We start from the raw sequence: 19,871 nt of genomic DNA on the forward strand, positions 1-19,871 counted from the left end.
ACCTCTTTTCTGCTGCAGATTTCTGCTTTCCCCCAATGTTTTCTTCTTTTACTGCCTTTCCAGAGAGAAAGAGGTTGGGATTCAGACCTGTACATGAAGCTGGGAAGGTGGAGAATAAAGCAGTCACCCTCTAAAAGCAGCCCCTGTCTTGTAAGGTCACTGCTGTAGCTTTCACCATGAGAGATATAATTGGCTGTTGGTTGTATCCCCATGGAAGGGGGAGAGGAACCACATATGGCTGAGCCAGCCTGGGGTTGCATAGCAACAGTGAGGATGTAGTGGCTGATAGCATTTAAGGGAATGTGGAACTTGGGCTCTACTCCTCTGCACTTGGAGACATTAAACATTTATGACTTGAAGGTTTTTTTTGGGTAGCTGCAGTTCCCTGGTTAAACCCAGTTGGTCCTCTCCAGCTCAGGAGGACACCAGGGGTGGTGGGGATGTTCCTCCTGAGCATGCACCCCTGGTGGGATGTTTCTCCTGAGCAAGCACATCAGGGATGCCCAGAGCATCTCCTTACCTGCTGGCAGCAGTGGAGGTGGCCTGAATAATAAAGGGGGTCTGGAGCATCTCTGCAGTGAGGCCAGAGTGAGACAGTTGGGGTTGTTCAGCCTGGAAAAGAGGAGACTCCAGGGAGACCTTCTGGTGGCCTTTCAGTGCTTAAAGGAGCTGAGCAGAAAGCTGGGGACAGACTTTTGGGCAGGGCCTGTGGTGATAGGACAAGGGGTGAGGGTTTGAAACGGAAAGAAGTGAGAGAGTGGAGAGAAGGGAGAAATGTTTGACACTGAGGGTGGTGAGAGCCTGGCCCAGGTTGCTCAGAGAGGTGCTTGATGCCCCATGCCTGGAACCATTGCAGGTCAGGTTGTCTGTGGCTTTGCACAACTTGCTCTAGTTGCAGCTGTCCCTGCTGAGTGCAGGACTAGATGAGCTGTAAAGGTCTCATCCCACCCAAACCATTCCATGATTCTGTAGTAGTCTTGAAGCCCTTGAGCTGTCCCTGCTGAGGGCAGGACTAGATGAGCTGTAAAGGTCTCTTCCCACCCAAACCATTCCATGGTTCTGTAGTAGTCTTGAAGCCCTTGAGCTGTCCCTCTGAGTGTAGGACTAGATGAGCTGTAAAGGTCTCTTCCAACCAAACCATTCCATGATTGTGCAATAGTCTTGAAGCCCTTGAGCTGTCTCTCTGAGTGTAGGACTAGATGAGCTGTAAAGGTCTCTTCCCATCCAAACCATTCCATGATTCTGCAGTAGTGTTGAAGCCCTTGAGCTGTCCCTGCTGAGGGCAGGACTAGATGAGCTGTAAAGGTCTCTTCCAACCAAACCATTGCATGGTTCTGTAGTAGTCTTGAAGCCTTTGAGGTTATGAGATGAGCTCAGTTCTTTTTGTCACTTGTCTTGGGCTTGATCCAGCATTTGTAAAGTGCTCTTCAGTTTGCAGAGCCTGCCCTGAGCAGGGTGTGTGAGAGGGCTGAGGAAGCCATCCTCATGTGTCCCTGTCCAGGGGGTGGAGCCTGCTCTGGAGGTCTCTTAACTTTCCTCATCAGTCAGGTCAGACAAAAAAAAAACAAGAGTCCAGTTCCTGGAAGTGTTTATCTGTCAGTGCAGCATGGAGGGTGGGGTGGGAGGCAGGAGGTGCTGCCTGGGACGTTACACTAGGACAGTTCCTCCTTCCAGCAACTCACTTAAAGGCAGAGTTGGTGAAATCTTGGGCAGATCTCACTGGAGCCTTGCTCTCCAACCATGACTTACTCCTTCTGGGCAGCACTAATCCGCCGGATAGTAAGTACAGGAACGTGGGAAGAAGCCTCAGCTGCTGCTTCCCACAGGGTCACACTTCCCACCTTCAGCTTTGGCATTTGGATACTTAGAGAGAGGGCAAAAAGGTCATGTGGGGTGGAAAATGTTGTGTGGTCTCCAAGGCCTCCTTCTTGTGGTGGAGTTGGCTGAGTGGGCTGTAGGTGGGATTGGGTTGTATGGGTTGGGTTATAGGTGGATTGGGCTCTTGGGTTGGGTTACAGGTGGGATTGGGCTGTATGGGTTGGGTTACAGGTGGGATTGGGCTGTATGGGTTGGGTTACAGGTGGGTTGGGCTATATGGGTTGGGTTATAGGTGGGTTGGGCTATATGGGTTGGGTTATAGGTGGATTGGACTCTTGGGTTGGGTTATAGGTGGGATTGGGTTGTATGGGTTGGATTATAGGTGGATTGGGCTCTTGGGTTGGGTTATAGGTGGGATTGGGTTGTATGGGTTGGGTTATAGGTGGATTGGGCTCTTGGGTTGGGTTATAGGTGGATTGGGCTCTTGGGTTGGATTATAGGTGGATTGGGCTCTTGGGTTGGGTTATAGGTGGGATTGGGTTGTATGGGTTGGGTTATAGGTGGGTTGGGCTCTTGGGTTGGGTTATAGGTGGGTTGGGCTATATGGGTTGGGTTACAGGTGAGTTGGGCTATATGGGTTGGGTTACAGGTGGGTTGGGCTATATGGGTTGGGTTATAGGTGGATTGGGCTCTTGGGTTGGGTTATAGGTGGATTGGGCTATATGGGTTGGGTTACAGGTGGGTTGGGCTATATGGGTTGGGTTACAGGTGGGTTGGGCTATATGGGTTGGGTTATAGGTGGATTGGGCTCTTGGGTTGGGTTATAGGTGGATTGGGCTATATGGGTTGGGTTACAGGTGGGTTGGGCTATATGGGTTGGGTTACAGGTGGGTTGGGCTATATGGGTTGGGTTATAGGTGGATTGGGCTCTTGGGTTGGGTTACAGGTGGGTTGGGCTATATGGGTTGGGTTATAGGTGGGTTGGGCTATATGGGTTGGGTTACAGGTGGGTTGGGCTATATGGGTTGGGTTATAGGTGGGTTGGGCTATATGGGTTGGGTTATAGGTGGATTGGGCTCTTGGGTTGGGTTACAGGTGGGTTGGGCTATATGGGTTGGGTTATAGGTGGGTTGGGCTATATGGGTTGGGTTACAGGTGGGTTGGGCTATATGGGTTGGGTTACAGGTGGGTTGGGCTATATGGGTTGGGTTACAGGTGGATTGGGCTCTTGGGTTGGGTTACAGGTGGATTGGGCTATATGGGTTGGGTTACAGGTGGATTGGGCTCTTGGGTTGGGTTATAGGTGGGTTGGGCTATATGGGTTGGGTTATAGGTGGGTTGGGCTCTTGGGTTGGGTTATAGGTGGGTTGGGCTATATGGGTTGGGTTATAGGTGGGTTGGGCTCTTGGGTTGGGTTATAGGTGGATTGGGCTCTTGGGTTGGGTTATAGGTGGGTTGGGCTATATGGGTTGGGTTGTAGGTGGATTGGGGAGGGGGGGAAAAGGAGATGGGAGAGGGGGGAAAGGAGATGGGGAGAGGGGCAAAAAGGAGATGGGGAGGGGGGGAAAGGAGATGGGGGAGGGGGGGAAAGGAGATGGGGGAGAGGGGGAAAGGAGATGTGGGGAGGGAAAAGGAGATGGGGGAAAGGGGAAAAGGAGACAGGGGAGGGGGGAAAAGGAGATGGGGGAGAGGAAGAGGGATTAGCAGAAAACCCTTTTCTCTTGGACTTTGGATGAAGGTGGCAGATGATCAAAACTTCATCCCATTGTGCAGTCCCCTCTTTGTGTCCAATTTCTGCCAGCAGGTTTCTGCTTTGCCTCTTGCTTCTCAAGCTGTGAGGTGTCATCTTGGCTGTCTGATGTCTCCCTCTCTTCTGCAAACAGAGATATTTTTGAAGCTGTCTGGGCAGATTCTGACTCATGAGATCTCTCAACTGGTGTTCCTCACACAGCAACTCTTCCTTTCACGTTGCTGCAAGGCAGTTTTTTTTCCACCTAGACTTTTGCATTCTTGGGGTTCAGGGTGGGAGGTGGTGTTTTGATTTTGGTGCTGGTAGAACCAATTTTGTGCTTGCATCATTTTCAGGAGCTGCAAACTTGCAGGAGTAATCAGCCCTGGACTTCTGCCAAACCCAGCTTTAGTTCCAAGGCAACCTAAACCATTCTTTGCTTCTGTGGTCCTTATAATGTCTTGGTTTAGAGGAGCTTCAGAGACAAATCAGTACCCAGCTCACTGCTTTGTTTCAGGGGGGAAATGAAGTGGATGGGTTTTGGTTTTCCTTGCTTATTCCTTCCTTTCTTTCTTTCTTTCTTTCTTTCTTTCTTTCTTTCTTTCTTTCTTTCTTTCTTTCTTTCTTTCTTTCTTTCTTTCTTTCTTCCTTTCTTCCTTTCTTCCTTTCTTCCTTTCTTCCTTTCTTCCTTTCTTCCTTTCTTCCTTTCTTCCTTTCTTCCTTTCTTCCTTTCTTCCTTTCTTCCTTTCTTCCTTTCTTCCTTTCTTCCTTTCTTCCTTTCTTCCTTTCTTCCTTTCTTCCTTTCTTCCTTTCTTCCTTTCTTCCTTTCTTCCTTTCTTCCTTTCTTCCTTTCTTCCTTTCTTCCTTTCTTCCTTTCTTCCTTTCTTCCTTTCTTCCTTTCTTCCTTTCTCTGAAGTGAATTTCCTTCTTTCCTTACTTACTCTGAAGTAAAGTGGTGAGACACTGCAACAGCTTGCCCAGGGGATAACATGAAGGGCAATGGTTTGAAGCTGGAGCAGGGCAGATTTAGGTTGGACATCAGGAGGAAGCTCTGCACAAGGAGGGTGGTGAGACACTGCAACAGCTTGCCCAGGGGCAGGGCAGATTTAGGTTGGACATCAGGAGGAAGCTCTGCACAAGGAGGGTAGTGAGACACTGCAACAGGTTGCCCTGGGAGGTGCTTGAGACCTCATTGCTGGAGACATTCCAGGGCAAACTTGATGTAGAAGTGCCCCTACTGACTGCAGGGGCCATGGACAAGATGACCTTTGAGGGTCCCTTCCAACCTGGTGCATTCTGTAATTCTGTGCTCTTTAGAGGCCTTTTCTAACCAAACCTAAACTTTTAATGCTTTTTGGTTCTGGTTTGGTTTTGTTTGTTTTCCAAAGAAAGATCTGGATGCAAAAAGGTCCTCTAATTAAAGCAGCAGCAGAAGGTAATGACAGGACAAAGAGTAATGGGTTTAAAGTGGCAGAGGGGAGATTCAAACTAGATGTTAGGAAAGGGTTCTTGGCAGTGAGGGTGATGAGACACTGGCACAGGTTGCCCAGGGAGGTTGTGGAGCACAGAAGCACCCAATGTGATCTTTGATCTTTGATCACATTGGTTGCTTCTGTGCTCCACAACCTCCCTGCAGATGTTCAAGGCCAGGTTAGATGAAGCCTTGAGCAACCTGTTCTAGTGGGAGGTGTCCCTGCCTATGACAGAGAGTTGGAACTGGCTGACCTTTGAGGTCCCTTCCAACCCAAACCATTCTATGTTTCTATAAGAGCTGCAGAGTCGTTTCCTTTGCACACCTGGAGGGGTTAAATGCAGCCCCCAAGAGAATCCTTTGTGATTCCATGGATGCTCCTGGATTCTCTCTTAACGCCGGGAGGCGCAGAGACACCTTTGCAAAACCAAACCTGTTGTTCCTTTGTCCCTGGGCTAAAGCAGTGCTGAAATTGTTTGCCAACCTTTCCTTTGCAGGACCAGCTGAAGCAGTGCTTCACCAGGCAGGCTCCGGGGGCGAAGGACACGGACACGCTGGTGCAGGAGCCCGACAGCCAGTACGGCACCTGGAGCCAGCAGCGCCACAGCGGCGACAGGTGAGCCCAGTGGGGAGCCTGCTCCTGAGCTCAGGAATCACAGTATCACAGTATCACCAAGGTTGGAAGAGACCTCACAGATCATCAAGTCCAACCCTTTACCACAGAGCTCAAGGCCAGACCATGGCACCAAGTGCCACGTCCAGTCCTGCCTTGAACAGCTCCAGGGACAGCGACTCCACCACCTCCCCGGGCAGCCCATTCCAGTGTCCAATGATTCTCTCAGTGAAGAACTTTCTCCTCATCTCCAGCCTAAATTTCCCTGGGGTTGGAAGGGAGCTCTGGTGCAGCTAGGGTCACTCAGTCAGCAGGGACATCCTCAACTTGATCAGGCTGTCCAGAGACCTGTCAAGCGTCGCTGTGGGTATCTCCTCAGTCACCTCCCTGGGCAGCCTGCATCAAGCACCCTTCCAGCACATCTGGGGCTCGTGTAGTTGAGTAAAACACTCACAGATCCCAGCATGGTGAGGGTTGGAAAGGACTTCTGGACCTCATCCAGTCCAACCCCTCTGCTAACACAGGCACCCACAGCAGCTTGCCCAGCATCACAGTGCCCAGGTGGGTTTGGAAGCTCTGCAGAGAAGGAGACTGCACAGCCTCTCTGGGCAGCCTGCTCCAGGCCTCCAGCAGCCTCACACCAAAGAAGTTTCTCCTCCTGTTCAGATGGAAGCTCCTGGGTGTCACTTTGCACCCATTCCCCCTTGTCCTGGCACCACTAGGCAGAGTCTGGCCCTATCCTATTGGCCCCTGTAGGTGCTTCAGCTCTTGCTGAGCATTGAGCAGATCCCCTCTCAGGTTGCTCTTCTCCAGACTAAACGTCCCCAGGACCCTCAGCCAAACCAATTCCCATCTTGATGTTGACTTTATATTAGAACTGAATCCAAACAAGAGAACTGATGCTGCCAGATGAAGCTTGAATGCAAAAGCCACTTCCATCACTTGAGCAGTACAGCAGAAGCCAGCCTTTCTGAGCAGCCTGCCCCAGGCCTCCAGCACCCTCACACCAAGCAAGTTTCTCCTCCTGTTCAGATGGAGCCTCCTGGGTGCCAGTTGGTGCCCATTGGCCCTTGTCCTGTCACTGGCCTCTCCCCACCCTATAGTTATCGATCATCATTGATGCAGGGAGGTGGCAGCTCCTCCCAGGTGGCAGGGTTGGTGGCACCCCCAGTGCTTTCCAGGGTCTTGATCCTCTGCTGCAGGAGTCTGAGCCCTTGGGCTGCTGGTGCCAATCCAGCAACCACAGCTGTCAAACCAGTTTGGTGTGGCACAAACCCAGTGCAGCCCAAGGTGGTGGCTGTGTCTGGCAGGGGTGAGGGGGGCAGCCAGGAGGCTGTGTTGGTGCAGCCTGCTCCAGGGTGCCAGTACTCTCATACCAAAGAATTTTCTTCTCCTGTTTAAGTGGAACCTACTGAATTCCAGTGTGTGCACATTGCCTCTTGCCCTGTCACTGGGCACCACTGACAAGAGTCTGGTCCCAACCTCTTGCCCTTTGCTTTAGCTCTTGCTGAGCATTGCTCAGATCCCCTCTCAGGCTGCTCTTCTCCAGGTTTGACATCCCCAGGGCTCTCAGCCTTTCCTGCTCACAGAGCTGCTCCAGGTCCCTCAGCATCTTTAGTCCACAGGTGAAGAAATGCCCTCAATATTTGGGCATTGCAGCAAGGTTTGAAGCTTAAACTCCATCCTCTGGTAAGAATGGAATGAGATGGGGTTGGTCTCTGTAGTATCAAGTGATGGAATGGGATTAAATGGCCTGAAACTGTGCCAGAGGAGAGTCCTTTTTAGTCCATAGGTGAAGAAATGTCCTCAATATTTGGGTATTGCAGCAAGGTTTGAAGCTTAAACTTCATCCTCTGGTAAGAATGCAATGAGATGGGGTTGATCTCTCTAGTATCAAGTGCTGGAATGAGATTAATTGGCCTGAAATTGTGCCAGAGGAGACTCATGTTAGAGATAAGGAACAAATTCTTTGCTTTCAGATTGGTCAGGAATTGGAACAGGCTGCCCAGGGAGGTGGTGGAGTCTCCATCCCTGGAGGTGTATGTAGCTGTGGCACTTTGGGATGTGGTGTAGCCATCATGGAGGTGTTGGGCAGAAGGTTGAAGTGGATGATCTTAGAGGTCTTTCTTCACCTCAGTGATTCTGTGGTGCTGTCTGCCCTGTGTGAGCAGTACCCTCTCTGCTCAGTGTGCTGTCAAAAGGGCATTTCTTGTTTGTTTCTGATGCTTGTTGAGCTCTTACAGCAGACATTAGTGTCAAGCACATTAGGTGTGTTCTACACTTGAGAACTGTCTGTCATAAATAGTTTATTGCTATGAAGTCAAGCTGGAAGCTCCATGAGGGAGGTGACATGCCACCAGTGACATCCAAGTAGATTTAACTCTGACTTCAGTGTCTTCTAGGCAGCTTCTGAAATCACTTTCTTAACAAAGACTCTTGTCTCAGCTCCAGAACAGACTGCCTGCTTGGAATAGATTTTGAGATCATCCAGTCCAGATTTAACTTAGCATCTCCCTGGATACAACTCTTAACACCATGATCCCTAAGTTCAAGTTCCTCACCCAAACAGCTTTTAAACACCTCCAGGCATGGGGACTCCACCACTGCCCTGGGCAGCCTGTTCCAGTGCCTGATCATCCTTTCTCCCCATATTTGAAAGTTCTTTCCAAGCTGAAGGGTTCATAGAATGGTTTAGGTTGGAAGGGACCTCAAAGATCATCCAGTTCCAACTCCCTGTCATAGGCAGGGACACCTCCCACTAGAACAGGTCACTCCAGACTTCATCCAACATGGCCTTGAACACCTCCAGGGAGGTTGTGGATGCTGCCTCCTTGGAGAGGTGCAAGGACAAGCTAGATCAGGCCTTGAGCAGCCTGGGCTAGTGGGAGATGTCCCTGCCCATGGCAGGGGAGTTTTAGTTGGATGATGTTTAAGGTCCCTTCCAAGCCATTCCATGATTCTCTGGTTCATGGCAGGGGGATTGCTGATGGATGAATGCAAGCCCTTGGAGAGGGCTGAGAGTGCTGTGCTGTTCAATATTGCATTTGGTAATGGGCATCTTCCTGGCACTGCCTTTTGTTTGCAGTTCCTGTGTTATATCCTCTGCCAGGACGAGTGCAGCTCTCCTCCTCCTCTTGCCATGGCTGATTCCAGCAGGTCCCTGCCATGAGTCTGCTCAAGGCCATTGTCCCCTCTGCCAGGTCCAGGGGCAGGAACTTCCAGCAGACTCAGATAACTCAGCTTTCCTGTTTAGCCTGGCTCACTTCCTGCAGGCTTTGTTCTGGCCAGCTGCATGGTCCATGCTGGTCTGTTCTTCACACATCCTGGTACCATCTTGGTTGGAGCTTGGCCTGGAAGACCCCCCCAGGAGAACAGGCACCATGGCATGGCAGGGCATCAAGAGGATGGGACCAGTCTTTTATCAGTGGTGCCCAGTGACAGGACAAGGGGAGATGGACACAAACTGGAACATCTCAAGTTCCATCTGAACATGAGGAGGCACTTCTTGAATTTAAGGGTGAGAAAGCCCTGGAGCAAGCTGACCAGTGAAGTGGTGGAGTCTCCATCTCTGGGGGCACTCCTAACCCTCATGAACACCATCCTGTGCAACCTGCTGTAGGAGACCCTGCTTTAGCTGAGCAGTTGGACTAGCTGATTTCCAGCAGTCCCTTCCAAACTCTCACCAGGCTGGAATGCTGTGTGTTAGGATGTGGGAGGGAAGAGGCTTCCTGGAGATGTGCAAATCAGGATCCTTTTAACATACATCTTAATTTCCATGAGAGGTGATAAGTCTGCAGATTGCCTTTCATCTCCTCACTCTGCCATATTCTGCTGGATCCAAAGCCTCCTGCTGCAGACACCAAATGTATTACAAAGCTACTAGACCAAAGTGCCCCCTGGAGCTCGTTAGTCCCATTTGTTAATTATCCTGGGGCCCACTGCTGAAGGAGGGCAGAGGAACTCACCCTCCTCGTGTGATGGAAATGATTCTACACTTTGGCCACAACAACCCCAAGCAGCACTACAGGCTGGGGCCAGAGTGGCTGAGAGCAGCCAGGCAGAGAGGGACCTGGGGGTGCTGGGAGAGAGGAGCTGAAGCTGAGGCAGCAGTGCCCAGGTGGGCAGCAGAGCCAATGGCATCCTGGGCTGGCTCAGGAGCAGTGTGGGCAGCAGGACAAGGGAGGTTCTTCTGCCCCTGTGCTCAGCACTGCTCAGGTCACAGCTTGAGTGCTGTGTCCAGTTCTGGGCTCCTGAATTGCAGAGAGATGTTGCAGTACTGGAAGGTGTCCACAGGAGGGCGACAAAGCTGTGAGGGGCCTGGAGCACAGCCCTGAGAGGAGAGGCTGAGGGAGCTGGGGGTGTGCAGCCTGCAGCAGAGGAGGCTCAGGGCAGAGCTCATTGCTGGCTACAACTCCTGAAGGGAGGCTGTTTGAAGGATGTGTATATATTGATCCTTGTGCTCAGGGAGGGTTGGAGCTTTGGAGCACTTTTTCTAAGTATCTGCTGCAGAAAAGCTGCTTGGTAACAGGAGATCCTCCTTAAAAGAGAAGGGAAAAACAATGCTCACAGTTCCTGAAATCCTTAAGTTGGGGGGTTTTAAACTGGAAACTCCTAAAATTAGAAGCAGGATAGCCCTGACAGCAGAGCCTTTCTGGGTTTCCTACCCTCTCCTACTGCCTAAAGAAGCCTCCCAACCTGTCTGACTGCACACAGCTGTCAGTCCTGACACCTGCCAGCCTAGGCAAAGGGAATCTCTGCAGGCATAGACCAGGAGCATCACCCCCTAGGGATGCCAGCCCTGGCTTCTCTCCCGTGAAGCGCCCTGAAAGCCTCTCTGCTGATGGAGCCCTGCCTTAGGGTGCCACCTGCTGCCTCTTCTCCCTTCCAGCATCCACAAAGCATCTAAACCTGCGTCTGGAGGGCTGGGCAGCTCTCTCCCAATTACACCCTGAGGTAAAAGAGAAGCTCTTTAGGAAGAGGTTGGTTCTGGGAACCAGTTCTGCAGTGGGCATCTCTGGAGCTGGTGCCCAGGCTAGGGATGAGTGTGGTGGAGGAGCACAGGACATTTGTTACTCTTGCTGTCCCCAGTCACAGAGTCACAGACTGCTTTGGGTGGGAAGAGACCTTTAAAGCTCATCCAGTCCAACCTCACTGCCATCAACAGGGACATCTGCAACTAGAGCAGGTTGCTCAAAGCCCTGACAACCTGACCTGGGATGGTTCCAGGGATGTCTGCAGGCACTGGCTCAGCTTCTGCCTTGCAGAGCCTTCTCCTTGCCCATTGCAGTGCCCTCTCCTTGCCCCTTGCAGTGCCCTCTTCTTGCCCCTTGCAGTGCCCTCTTCTTGCCCCTTCCCAGCCCTCTTCTTGCTCCTTGCAGTGCCCTCTTCTTGCCCCTTCCCAGCCCTCTTTCCAACCATAGCAATTCATAGTGATTAGATGTTGTGCTGAGGGGTTGGGTTTAGTCAAGGACTTGTCAGTGTGAAACTGATGATTGGACTTGAGGAGCTGGAAGGTCTTTTCCAGTCCAAGAAATCCTGTGATTCTTCTTGCCCTTTCCCAGCCCTCTTTGCATGCTTTAAATCCAGCAGATCTCCTGCCTAGCAGGAGTGGATCAAGCTCTTAGCACTTGTGTGATCATTGTCATTTAAACTGCTGAACTTCCCAATGGGATCTGATCCACCTGAACAGTCCAGGTCCTCTCTCCTCTTGCCCATCAGATTCAGGAGTTGCTGCTGCTTGTGTTCCTTCTCTTATGGACCAAAACTAGGGGCAGGAGAGAAGCAAAATCTAAGAGAACTCACATGGAGGAGCTGTTGGTCTTGGGCTGGCAGCAGCAGGGACACTTCTTTCTGTTAGAACACAGGGATGGGATTTTTTTAAATCCAATTTCTATTGGCACCTAAAAATTGCATCCCCAAAATGTTCTCCACTGCAGAAGATGCTTTGGTTTCCTTGGAGTCCTGTGCAATGGAATTTGACACTCACTGGGTGGTGTGCATGGAATCACAGAACTGTTTGGGGTGGAAAATCCCTCTAAGGTCATCCAGTCCATCAACCCAATACCACCATGGCCTTTAAACCATGTCCCCAAGTGCCATGGCCACACATTCCTTCAGTCTCTCCAGGGATGGGGACTCCAGCACCTCCCTGGGCATCCTATGCCAATCCCTCACCACTCTTGCAGCAAAGAAATTTTTCCTCCTCTCCAACCTAAACCTCCCCTGGCACAATTTCAGGCCAGTTCCTCTTGTTCTGTCACCTGATATTAGGTGAGAGAAGAGACCAACCTCACTTCACTGAAACCTCCATCCAAGGAGCTGTAGGTCTCCCCTCAGCCTCCTCTTCTCCAGACTAGGCACCCCCAGCTCCCTCAGCTGCTCCTGACCAGCCCTGTTCTCCAGGCTCTTCCCCAGCTTTGTTGCCCTTCTCTGCTCCTGCTCCAGCCCCTCAATGTCCTTCTTGGAGTGAGTGCCCCAAACCTGCAGCCAGGATTTGAGTTGTGGCCTCAGCAGTGCCCAGTACAGGGGCTTATGCTCACTTCCCTGCTCCTGCTGTATCCTCCCAACAATTCCTCATGTCTTGGTTCTCCCTGAAGTCTCACAGGTCTCCTTTTTGTTTGCAGCTTTGTGCCTGAATCTCCCTCCTCAGAGAACGATGTCACTTCCACCAGAAAGCAGCCTGCAAGCAGCCACCCATCCTCACTGTCCTCTCAGGCAGAGCCTGCCTCCCTGGCTGACCACCATGACTTCTCCAAAGACCAAAGGAGCACCAGCTTGGACCGGTCCAGCACTGACATGGACTCTACTGATGGGACTGATTTACCTCCCCCAGGAGATGCCTGCCCTGATGAGAAGCCCACAGATTTCTCTTTCATAGATGTAAGTTCCCACTGTGGGCAGCAGAAGCTGTCACTGAGTCACAGAGTCAGCCAGGTTGGAAATGATCTCTGAGACCATCGAGTCCAACCTGTCACTTAACACCTTCTAATTAACCCATGGCACTAAGGGCCTCATCCAGCCTCTTCCTCTTAAACACCTCCAGGGATGGGGACTCCATCACCTCCCTGGGCAGCCCATTGCAATGCCAATCACTCTTGCTGTGAATAACTTCTTCCTAATATCCAGCCTGAACCTGCCCTGGCACAGTTTGAGGCTGTGTCCTCTTATTCTGTCCCTGGGTGTCTGGCAGCAGAGCCCAACCCCACCTGGCTACAGCCTCCCTTCAGGTAGCTGCAGACAGCAATGAGCTCTGCCCTGAGCCTCCTCTTCTGCAGGCTGCACACCCCCAGCTCCCTCAGCCTCTCCTCACAGGGCTGTGCTCCAGGCTCCTCACCAGCCTCTCTGTTGCTCTCCTTCCAAGCCAGCTGTGTTCAGCACCACAAAGCAGCATCTTCTGGAAGCCTCACCCTCAGTCTCTGCCTTTTCTTTATGTCCTTGGCTTTTCCTTCCTCAAATTTGTTGCCTTTTCTTGGTCACATTTGAGTCTTTCTGCCTGAGAAGTGGAAGATCCAAGTTACAAAAGCCCTTCCAGTTCCTACATCCTTAGGTTCTGAGAGATCCCAAGAAGCCACTGGCCTCAGATCACCTTTGCCAGTGGCTTGCTAAAGCTGCTCTTACTTTTTCTGCTCCAAGAGAAGCAGCTGAATGACTTTATTGACGTTGGAAACACAATTAAATCCCACAAATAGCTGCTGGCTGCTGTGCAGATTTAAGGCCACAAAGACATTTCCTAACAGATTCCTTATTTACTTCTCCTGTAGTAGCTTACAGTTGCAGCTGAAAGGATTTTTTTCCTACTTAAAGACCTTGCAGCTGCTGTTTTCTGGCTATAGCCAGGCTGGGGCCAGAGTGGCTGAGAGCAGCCAGGCAGAGAGGGAGCTGGGGGTGCTGGGAGAGAGTAGCTGAAAATGAGGCAGCAGTGCCCAGGTGGGCAACAGAGCCAATGGCATCCTGGGCTGGCTCAGGAGCAGTGTGGGCAGCAGGACAAGGAAGGTTCTTCTGCCCCTGTGCTCAGCACTGCTCAGGCCACCCCTTGAGTGCTGTGTCTAGTTCGGGGCTCCTGAATTGCAGAGAGATGTTGAGGTGCTGGAAGGTGTTTGGAGAAGGGCAGCAAGGCTGGGGAGGGTCCTGGAGCACAGCCCTGTGAAGAGAGACTGAGGGAGCTGGGGGTGTGCAGCCTGCAGCAGAAGAGGCTCAGGGCAGAGCTCATTGCTGTCTACAACTGCCTGAAGGGAGGCTGTAGCCAGGTGAGGTTGGTCTCTGCTGCCAGGCAAGCAGCAGCAGAAGAAGGGGACACAGCCTCAAGCTGTGTCAGGGGAGGTCTAGGCTGGATGTTAGGAGGAAGTTGTTGTCAGAGAGAGTGATTGGCATTGGAATGGGCTGCCCAGGGAGGTGGTGGAGTGGCTGTGCCTGGAGGTGTTGAAGCCAAGCCTGGCTGGGGCACTTAGTGCCATGGTCTGGTTGCTTGGCCAGGGATGGGTGCTAGGTTGGGCTGGCTGAGCTTGGAGCTCTCTTCCAACCTGCTTGATTCTGTGATCCTTGTGGTCCCTTCCAACCTTGACTGACTCTGTGGTTTTATGACTCTGTGGTTAATTAAGCTGTATTTATTTGCCTGAAGGGGTTAATGTATTGAAGGAGGTGAGGAAATGATGGAGCTGACTCCAGGTTTTGCTTCTCTTCCTAGCAAACTGCTGTCCTGGACTCCAGCGCGCTGAAGACTCGCGTCCAGCTCAGCAAGAAGAGACGCCGCCGGGTTCCTGTTTCCCACTCCCTGAGGAGGAGCAGGGGGCTGGAGTTTGAGAACAGGTTTTCTTTGACAGAAGAACCAGATAATGCCTGGATGTTTAAAGATTCCACAGGTATCCCTCCACTGTCTCAATCATTTGGGTTGGAAGAGACCTTTCGGCTCATCCAGTCCAAGCCTTAACCCAGCGCTGCCAGGGCACCGCTAAGCCATGGCTCTCAGCACCACATCTCCATGGCTCTGAAACCCCTCCAGGGATGGGGACTCCACCACTGCCCTGGGCAGGTCTGGGCCAGGCACTGACAACCCCTACCATGAAAAAAAATTGTTCCTCATGTCCAACCTTGAGGTCATTTCCTCTTGTCCTATCCCTTGTTCCCTGGGAGAAGAGACTGACCCCCACCTGGCTCCAGCCTCCTTTCAGGGAGCTGTAAAGAGCAATGAGGTCTCCTCTCAGCCTCCTTTTCTCCAGGCTGCACAACCTCAATTTCCTCAGCTGCTCCTCACAAAAAATACCAATATCTAAAAGCCTCTGGGGAGAACTTCTGGTAACTTTTCAGTGCCTAAAAGGGCTGAGAATAAAGCTGGGGACGGGCTTAGAGCAGGATGAGGTGTGACAGGACAAGGGGTGATGGTTTGAACTAAACAAGGGAGATTCAGTCTGGAGAAAAGGAAGAAATGTTTGACACTGAGGCTGGTGAGAGCCTGGCCCACGTTGTCCAGAGAGGTGGGAGATGCCCTCTATCTGGAACCATTGCAGGTCAGGTTATCTGGGGCTCTGAGCAACCTGCTCTGGTTGCAGATGTCCCTGCTGACTGCAGGAGGATTGCACTGGTTGACCTCAAAAGGTCCTGTCCTACTCAAACTAGGCTATGATGTTGAGCAAGGTATAGCTGAAAAACCTCCTGTCTGATGTGGGTTTTTTCCCCTCTGTTGTTGTCTTTAACCATTAGAAGAGAAGAAAACTATGCAACAGGAGGATTCTGATGAAGAAGACAAGATCCACCAGACTGGAAGATCCTCATCTGTACATGCTCAGAGGCTTCCTGTGTTTCCTGGCATGGATCACTCTGTCCTCAAGGTGACCATGGGCAGAGCACACCAGAAGAGAGTCAGAGCAGCTCAGGAGCTGCAGATGCTGTGGGAACAGAGCTAGAAAATTCTGCTGGAGATGACAAAGTCACTGAGATGGGGTTGGGGTAGTGTGTAGAGAAACTTTGCAGTTGCCTTTCTCACTTTTAGCTGAGTAGAAACATGAAGGGATTCTTGCAGGGGGGGGAATGAGCTGTGCCACAGCAGAGCATACTTCAGAGCTGGCAGGGGGTACTGAGGATTCCTGCTCTGATTTCATCATGGACCTTTGTGGTTTGAGGAGTCTGAGTGATTTGTTCTGCATCCTAAAAGAAAGTCTCAATGCTGCCTGTTGAAAGTTCCCTTTTCTTTGTCGTCCTAATTCAGGCCCAGCTGAGGAGAAGGCACGAGGCTGAGAGTCCTGCTGAAACAAGTTCTCCTCAGCTCTTCAAGTCCCCAAAATCCCAGCTTGGAACTCCTGGTAGCAGAGTGCTGCCCTCCAGTGTGGAGAAGGAGGAGAGGTGAGAAGCTTCCATCAACCAGGGAAAGATGCCAATGCTTGTTTGAGTGGAAGAAAAAGACAATAGGAGTTAGTTGGGTTGGAAAAGACCTCTGAGATTGTGTCCAACCATCAACCCAACACCACCATGGCCAGCAAACCATGTCCCCAAAGTGCCATGGCCACATGGTTCTGGAACACCTTCAGGGATGGGGACACCATCACATCCCTGGGCAGCCTGTGCCAATCCCTGAGCACTCTTACAGCAAAGAAATTTTTCCTCCTCTCCAACCTAACCCTCCCCTGGCACAATTTCAGGCCAGTTCCTCTTGTTCTGTCGCCTGATATTAGGTGAGAGAAGAGACCAACCCCACCTCACTGCAACCTCCATCCAGGGAGCTGTAGAGAGCAGTGAGGTTTCCCCTCAGCCTCCTCTTCTCCAGACTAAGCACCCCCAGCTCCCTCAGCTGCTCCTGACCAGCCCTGTTCTCCAGACCCTTCCCCAGCTTTGTTGCCCTTCTCTGGTCCTGCTCCAGCCCCTCAATGTCCTTCTTGGAGTGAGTGCCCCAAACCTGCAGCCAGGATTTGAGTTGTGGCCTCAGCAGTGCCCAGTACAGGGGCTTATGCTCACTTCCCTGCTCCTGCTGTATCCTCCCAACAATTCCTCATGTCTTGGTTCTCCCTGAAGTCTCACAGGTCTCATTTTAACTCATCTCCAACCTAACCCTCCCCTGGCACAATTTCAGGCCATTTCCTCTCCTCCTATCACCTGATATTAGGGAGAAGATACCAGCTCCACCTCACTGCCACCTCCTTACAGGGAGTTGTGGAGAGCAGTGAGGTCTCCCCTGGGCCTCCTTGATGCAAGGCTGGAGGGGAAGTTGCACATTTCTTTTAACTGTTATTTCTCTAATGAGTTTTCATCATTAAAGAGTTTGGTTTTTTTCACATCTCAGGTCAGAAGAAAAATCTCCTCAGTGGCTGAAGGAGCTGAAATCAAAGAAGAGACAGAGCCATTATGAGAATCAGGTTTGAAAAGGTACCTTTGGAGAGAGTCACTGGGTTGGAAGGGACCTCTAGAGGTCATCTAGACCAACACCCCTGTAGTAAGCAAGCAGGGACATCCCCAACTAGATCAGGTTGCTCCTAAGAAGGGGTTTGTGACATGAGAGGACACAGAGACCAAAAACACCCGCGGAAGACATCTCCTTTGCAGTGTGACAGCTCTGGGAGCACCAGGAGGGCAGCAGACTTACATCAGGCATGGATCCAGGAAGGTGGAGAGGCAGAGGAGGTTTTGTAGAGGAGAAGTTTCCATCCCCAGCTGCCTGTGAGGTTTCCCTCTTGCTGGTTCTCTGCAGATAGCTTTGTTTGAGCAGCACTCAGCCTGTTTGTGCTGCTATTTTGTAGTGTTTCCACCCAGCAGGAATGAGGCTCGTGCTGGCTGAGGCTTGCACCCCCTTGGGAAAGTTTTGGTGTGGGTTGTCTGAGCAGCTCTGGAGCACTCAGTGCATGAAACAGGATGAGACTAAGCTGCTACTGCAACACTGATATGAATTTCATAGTGTCCCAGACTGGTTTGAGTGGGACTGGACTCTTAAAGCTCATCCAGTCCAACCCCTTGCACTCAGCAGGGACATCTGCAACTAGAGCAGGTTGCTCACAGCCCCAAACAACTTAACCTGGGATGGTTCCAGGGATGCCCAGAGGCACTGGCTCAGCTTTTCCTTGCAGAGCTCTTTCTGGTGATTTCTGGTGATTTCCAGCCCTCTTCTTGCCCCTTCCATCAGACAGGAGGTTTTTCATCTATACCTTGTTCTAGATCATAGCCTAGTTTGAGTGAGAAAGGACCTTTTGAGGTCATCCAGTGCAATCCACCTGCAGCCAGCAGGGATATCTGCCAGTGGAGCAGATTGCTTAGAGCCCCAAACAACCTGACCTGCAATGGTGCCAGGGATGGGGCAGCTCCCACCAATCTGAGCACTCTGGGCCAGCCTCTCACCAGCCTCAGTGTCAAACATTTCTTCCCTTCTCTCCGCTCTGAATCTCCCTCTTTTAGTTTCAAACCATCATCCCTTGTCCTGCCCCAACAGACCCTGCTCAAAAACCTGTCCCCAGCTTTCTATTAATTGCAATCAATTATTGAAGGGCTGCTCTAAGGTCTCCTTGGGGCTTTAAGTGCTGAGGAGGCCACAAAATTGCTCAGAGGGCTGCAGCAGCTCTGCTATGAGGACAGGCTGTGAAAGTCAGGACTTTGCAGCCTGGAGAAAAGAAGGCTTTGAGGAGACCTTGGAGTGGCCTTTCAGGATCTGAAGGGAGCCTACAGGAGGGCTGGGAAGGGACTACTGACAAGGTCTGTGATGACAGGATGAGGGGGAATGGGTTTAGACTGACAGAGGGGAGATTGAAACTGGGTGTAAGGAAGAACTTTGCAGTGAGGGTGGTGAGACACTGGCACAGGTTGAGGGTGGTGAGACACTGGCACAGGTTGAGGGTGGTGAGACACTGGCACAGGTTGCCCAGGGAGGTTGTGGTGCACAGAATCACCCAATGTGATCAAAGATCACATTGGGTGATTCTGTGCACCACAACCTCCCTGATGGTGTTCAGTACCAGGTTGGATGAAGCCTTGAGCAACCTGTTCTAGTGGGAGGTGTCCCTGCCTATGGCAGGGGGTTGGAACTGGCTGAGCTTTGAGGTCCCTTCCAACCTAAACCATTCCCTGATGCTCTCTCTCACCCTTCCCTCAATTTGTGAGGCTTCCTTTGCAAAACCCCACAGAGGGCTCTGACAGCTTCTTGCTCCAGGTTGTGCCATCACTTTAATTGCTTCTGGCTTTGCCTTTCCAGGTGTTGATGCTAACTAGAAGAAGATAAAGAAGTTTAACAGAAGCCTTAACTCATCTGAACCTAAACTTCACGTCATGTTGCTGCTGTTTGCTTCCTGCCTCAACTGCTATGTGCATGGTGCCTTCCTGTTTCGTGGAGAAAGCTGCTTAATGTTCATAGTCAAATACAAAGCTGGGGGGGGTGGGGTCGGTGTCAGAGGCTGGGAGAAGAAAAAGAGGAGAGAAGGAGGCCACCTGGCAGAAGAACTCCCAAGCAGCACTTCAGGAAGGTTGGCATCTTTCTACCATAGGAGTGCTGCGAGCCTGCTGCTCGAAGGAGGAACTTCCACTTCTGCTCTGGCTGGGTTTGAGATGATGCCAAGGTGGAACCTGAGGCTTTGTGTTTGTTTATGAGAAGTAACCAATCTGAAAGCAAATTTTTATCTCTTTATTTTGTTTTTTTATGTTGTTGTTGTTGTTCTGCTGGATGAGAGAGGGGGGGGGGGGAAGAAAAAAAAACAACTAAACCAAGTAGTGAGCTCCTGGTTAGAGTGGAGATGGTGGAAGGTGAGAGTGGAAGACCAAATCCTGTTTACTGCCATACTGACAAAGGAAACTTGATTGTTTTTGATGTCAGATGTATTTTTTTTTGGGGGGGGGGGGGGCTGATATTTACCTGGGAGGGAGAAAGAGGATTTTTTTAGATGAGCAAACAAAATGTTCACTTTTTGGTTTGGGTTGGTTTTTTTTTTTGGCTGGGTTTTTGGTCTTCTTTTGTTTGTTTTGAAGGTCACTCTGCTAGAATTCCTGGGGGGGGGGGGTTTGGTTTTGTTTATCAGCACCTGGAATCAATGCTTTCACTGGGAATAGCTTCCCTGAAAACCAACCAACAAAAGGATCAAGCAATAATGTCAGACCCCTCCCACAAAGGTCTTTTCAAAGTCATCAGCACCCCCAAAATATAGACAAACAGTGTAAATACTACTTTTCTAACCAAGGAAGGGAAGAGAGGAGGATGTTCCACTCCTCTCAGGGTTCCAGTTCATCGTTGAATGTCACTTTGTTAGCAGTTTTGGGGTAGTCCCACTTCAGGTTTTTGT

At 51.1% G+C, this 19,871-nt stretch overlaps 1 protein-coding gene across 4 annotated transcripts in view; it reads left to right on the top strand.

Annotated features, from left to right (window-relative positions):
* LOC135188603 (uncharacterized protein KIAA1671 homolog) overlaps positions 1–19,397 on the top strand; it is a 77,599-nt gene extending 58,202 nt beyond the window's left edge. For 3 of the 4 annotated variants that reach the window (XM_064168118.1, XM_064168121.1, XM_064168119.1), the window contains 7 exons: positions 5,516–5,634; positions 12,255–12,510; positions 14,315–14,489; positions 15,328–15,455; positions 15,833–15,966; positions 16,901–16,983; positions 18,794–19,397. In XM_064168118.1, the coding sequence (XP_064024188.1) occupies positions 5,516–5,634; positions 12,255–12,510; positions 14,315–14,489; positions 15,328–15,455; positions 15,833–15,966; positions 16,901–16,979 (891 nt within the window). In that variant the 3' untranslated portion in view covers positions 16,980–16,983; positions 18,794–19,397. Of the gene's footprint in view, positions 1–1,627; positions 1,780–5,515; positions 5,635–12,254; positions 12,511–14,314; positions 14,490–15,327; positions 15,456–15,832; positions 15,967–16,900; positions 16,984–18,793 lie in introns of those variants that run through there. The other variant, XM_064168122.1, reaches the window with a different exon arrangement.
* The last annotated feature ends 474 nt before the right edge of the window (positions 19,398–19,871 follow it).

This window comes from Pogoniulus pusillus, chromosome 30, assembly GCF_015220805.1.
Source record: "Pogoniulus pusillus isolate bPogPus1 chromosome 30, bPogPus1.pri, whole genome shotgun sequence".
Lineage (NCBI taxonomy): Eukaryota > Metazoa > Chordata > Aves > Piciformes > Lybiidae > Pogoniulus > Pogoniulus pusillus.